Source organism: Belonocnema kinseyi, chromosome 2, assembly GCF_010883055.1.
Source record: "Belonocnema kinseyi isolate 2016_QV_RU_SX_M_011 chromosome 2, B_treatae_v1, whole genome shotgun sequence".
Classification (NCBI taxonomy): Eukaryota; Metazoa; Arthropoda; class Insecta; order Hymenoptera; family Cynipidae; genus Belonocnema; species Belonocnema kinseyi.
The window spans coordinates 42,790,650-42,795,606 of record NC_046658.1 but is presented as its reverse complement, the minus strand read 5'-3'; the positions used below and the strand labels follow the sequence as shown (position 1 = coordinate 42,795,606).

At 30.4% G+C, this 4,957-nt stretch overlaps 1 protein-coding gene across 2 annotated transcripts in view; it reads right to left on the bottom strand.

Moving 5' to 3' along the window:
- Positions 1-3,842, bottom strand: part of LOC117166928 (hrp65 protein-like) — a 33,496-nt gene extending 29,654 nt beyond the window's left edge. For both annotated transcript variants that reach the window (XR_004466330.1, XM_033351392.1), the window contains exon 1: positions 3,391-3,842. Coding sequence is in view for 1 of the 2 variants with exons in the window: in XM_033351392.1 (XP_033207283.1) it covers positions 3,391-3,630 (240 nt within the window). In the remaining variant the exon portion in view is untranslated. The remainder of the gene's footprint in view (positions 1-3,390) is intronic.
- Positions 3,843-4,957: the final 1,115 nt, after the last annotated feature.

Genomic DNA, 4,957 nt, shown 5'->3' with positions numbered 1-4,957 from the left:
TGTAAGTTTTTGGTTTCGTACCTAAAGGTGGGCCGTACAGTGGGGAAAAAATTGACTTTTTTTAGTTCAAAATAACGTACAGTCCACAAATATTCGCCGATTTGCACAAAAATATTTCGAAAAAAGAAGCTAATACGCAAAAATGCCAATTTTTTCTATTTGACGTTCCCGGACTCGTCAATAACAAAAAATGGTTGAAATCGCTTTAGTTGCATAGAGTAAGATTAGTTAAGGATATTACAACATCAGGCAATTTACACAAAAAAATTGTATAGACAAATTATTTGTGAAACAAATTTTGTCTACGATTTTCCATAAATATAAGTTTTTTCAAGTTATATTGCAAGAAATTTGAATGGAAACAATATTATGGTATATAAAAAAATTTCTCTTACGATTATAATTGTTTATATTATAAACAAAGTTAATGTACAACTGCAGTAACCAGGCATTTTTCATCAGAAATATTCGTTGTTTTCGATTGATTTTTTTTTTAATTAGGAAATTTGTGATAATTTTTGAAAAATTAATAATTTGTTGATCAATTTTATGATTTTTTTTTAAACAAATGCATTAATCAGGAATTTTTCGACAGAAAAATTAGTTTTTTTCTACGTCAACTTTTAATTTAAATCTTTATAATAAATTCGGCAAAATTCATGATAAGTTGATAAATTTTATGATTTTTACAAATAAATGCATTATTCAGGTATCTGTGGACGGAACAATTCGTTTTTTTTCCGATGTCAGTCTTTTTAATGGGGTACTTTATGATGATTTCAGCAAAATTCATGATTGGTTAATAAATTTATATTTTTTGAAAAACAAATTCAATAAAAAGATGCATCATCCGGGCATCTGTCGATAAAATTTTTTTTTCGATATCCGAATTTAAAAAGTTGACATTGAAAAAAACAAATTTTTCTGTAGACAAATGCCTGATTAATGCATTTGTTGATTAAATTTATTTAAAGAAATCATAAAATTTATCAGCTTATTATGAATGTTGCTGAAATTCTAATAAAGTTCCCAACTGAAAAGACTGGAATTGAAAAACCCGAATTTGTCTACCGACCAATGCCCGAATAATGTATTTGATTATTAAATTTGTTTTTGAAAAATCATATATTAATCAACAAATTATGAATTTCTTCAAAGTTATTATGAAGTTCCTAATTTATAAAAATTTACATAAAAAAAATTTCTGTCGAAAAATGCCTGATTACTGCATTGTTCATTAAATTTGTTTATAATATAAATAATTATAATCTTGCAATTTTTTTTTAAATATAATATTGTTTCCATTCATATTTCTTGCAATATAACTTGAAAAAAGTATAATTATGGAAAATCGTAAAAAATATTTTTTCAACAAATAATTTGTTTATCAAAATATTTTTGTTTATTAGATAATATTGGAATATCTTTAGCTAATGTTATTCTATGAAACATAGGCGATTTCAACAACTTTCTTGTTATTGACGAACCGGGAACGTCAAATAGATAAAATGGCCATTTTTTCGTCATATTTATTTATAAAAAACTGATAACCTAATTTAAAAAGCAGGCTCGATAACACTCTTAGAAATCTTAATAGCTTTTTTTTTCTATTTTTTTATCTAATCGCTCAATATTTGTGGACTATACGTTATTTTAAACAAAAAAAGTCATTTTTCCCCCAATGTGGGCCGGGAATGTGAAAATCAGATCATCAATAGATAATTTGCAAGTCTTTTACCCATCTATAAGAAACTTGCACAAGAATTTATAAAATTTCAACAAAAAATTCCAAATTTTGAAAATGCTCTCAATTTTTTAATTTTTGTTCGAAATATCTGATTAACGAACTTAACACCATTCAGGTAACCATACATACAGAGAGACACCAAAATTCTTTCATGATTTTCGGATTCTGTGCGTGCCGAAACGTAAAGATCCGTTAAAAACCAGAGATCGAAAATTTGGACGATTAAATTACACTCTCATGAATGAGAATGTAAAAATGATTTACTTCACTTCTACCTACCATCCTATATTCAGTTTTGTTAAATATTTAAAAACAGGTTAAATAAAATTGTTCGCCCCCCCCCCCCCCCAGTAAAAGGACCGTGAAAGCTCTTGAACGTTTCCATCCCCCTGAAGGTGTTACGTAACATATGGATGACCCCTTCTTCTTGTAGTTTTGATGCGATGTTAAATTCAGTATATGTAGCACGGAAACTTTTTATAGTATGAAAAATCATTGTTGTAGTTAGTCTGAAGATATGCGATTATGCACTTCATATAATCTAGAGGTACACTGTATAAAGCTTCACAATTACTGTGATGAGGAAAGTTAATTGAAAAGTAGGGTTCTTTTTATTTTTACTATAACTTTCAAATGATCTAATATTTTCATTTCACAGAACAATTACACTAATATTGAAGAAGCTTTAATTTTCCTTGTAAAAATATAAATGATGAAAAGAATTTCAAAAAACCTTTTTTTTACGAGTTATCAAATCATATGTAGGTAAACATATACTAGAAATTTTTAATACATACATAAAAAGTATTTGAAACAGCAAAATAAAATCAAAGTTTTAGTTGAAGATTTAAACCATATTATTAATTAGTATTATCGTACTTCCCTAATATTTTAGTGTTGCCGTATTACCATAATATATTAGAACTAAGAAAACCCAATATAATTCAAAAATATATCAGAAATTTATAAAAAAAAACCATGAAAGAACAAAAGATTGTTCTTTCCAAGTATTTGGTTTCTTTTTTTGTAATTTAGGTTTTTACTTCAGAGTAAATAATATAGTAAGCGTGACATATGTTTCCCAATATTTAAAAGCACGATACTCGCCATCAGTAACTCAGAAAATCAATATTTCTATCGAAACGTTACCCTCTTACATATTGAATGCTCACATGAGGGGGCAGACATCAGACATTGGGGGTGAGCTTCTTTAAAGCCTTATATGGGGAGAATCTAGATTGAAGGGGAGTAAATTGGAATGAAAGAGATGTATGCAAATCGAATCCGTTTCGTTCCTGCGAAAATTCGCATTTTTTAGTTTAGGGCTGGAAGAATCTCCCTTGCGTAAGAAAAAGCTTTAGTTTCAAATTTTCGCTACTTCTCTTTTCTTTCTTCTGCCAAAAATTGCATTTTACAATAAACTCGTGAGCATTTTTCATTAGCTCTTGAACTTTACAAACTGCAGTCACAGAATGAACAATCTTGAACGAAATATCATTACCAAATATGATATACTTGAGATATTTAGAAATTTAGTGAATTTTCAGATTCAAGCGGGGTAAAAACCGGCAAACAATTTGCAATACATATAATAAATTATAATTAATTAAAGGAATATTCTGTATTTTAGAGACAAAGTTTACCGGTCCATCCATGTTTCTGCCTGGTCCTCCTCCACGACCTCCTGAAAATCGTGATCCTCCTCGACGATCGCCGCCAGGTCCGCCGCGACCTCCTCCTCGACCACCTCGACCTCCAAAACCTGGACCACCTGATCCAAATCCAGGACCTCCTGGACCAGGGTGAGGTTTATCGTTATTAGTTTTGTCATTTTGCTGCTGAGGTGCAGGTACTGGTTTGGTTTCTTGCTTATCTTCGCCCATTGTTGAAGCTTTGGCGCTTGTTTAAGGTTAACTGGTAGAATTCGCGATGACGATGAACTCGAAATAATTAAACTTTACTTTTTCTTATTTGTAATCGCAGCCGCAATTAAAGAACTAACAATTACTCTACAACCTCGTCACCAATTGGCGTCACTAAATAAAATGCTGCAAAATGCCTGCTACCTATGGATCTGCGGAAGTGCGGCTTCACGGCTTGCGGTGTTGCCAAATCGAACATCGCATCGGCGTCGTCGCCGGGTCGCAGCGTCGTCTGCTTTCTCAAACAAATTTTGATTGGTGCGAATGTCACTTGTCCACTCTCTGTATGCATACTACGCGCGCGGAACGTTTTAAATGCAGCTTTAAACACCGAGAGAAATACAATTTTTAAAATTGGTTTTATCAATTTTTTGGGAAAACGTTCAAGTATTTCCGAGAATGAAAGTAAAGGAAATGCCTGATTCAAGTGAAATGAAAAGTAAAATCAATTTATCCAAAGTTTACAAAATTAATATCATACAAAAATATGTTGAAACCGTAGTTCAATTTCCAAACATTAATTTTTTTAATTCTTTTAAGTTTTGTAATTACAGTTGTTGTAAGAATAATACTGCTAGCGGTTTTATTTCCCAACATACAAACTGGTATTTAACATTAAAAAATAAAAGTAATAATCAATTATCTCAAATTAACCAAATGATTTTCTCGCCAATCAGGTACTTGAAAGTTTCTTTCCTCTTTTCTGTGGATCCATTTTTTGAAAATTATAATCTCTAAATATAAATCAGTGAAATATAACAATCAGTGAAAAGTTACTTATTTATTTAGTGAAATAAACACTTTTAAAATTTGTCAGCACTACGCCATGTCAATTTAGCAGTCATAATAAAATAATATTTTAGTAGATTCAACCAAATAAACGTAATAAGAATGGCACGTGTGCTATGTGCGTTTTTTAAAGATTTGGACTTACGATTAGAATGTCAAAAACGCAGCAATGTGGAAAATGGACAAGAAACATATATTTCTTTAAACATTAGATGTATAAATATTTGTAACCCTTTGTGGATGGTATATAGAATCTGCGGTGCACTGAATGAATGGGGTGAAATACAATAAAGCAGTGAAATATACATATTAGGGTGGTCCAAAAAACGTTTTTCGAGCTACAGTTTTTATTTCCAGAGGAAATAAATCCATATTTTTTTCGAAACTCAAATATTAATACGTGTTACCGGGCACTTCAAAATCCCATTTGATTAACAAGGAGAAATTTTTTATTTTCGAAAAATTAAACTCATGCTCCAAGGTTTCATCGAAACGTGTC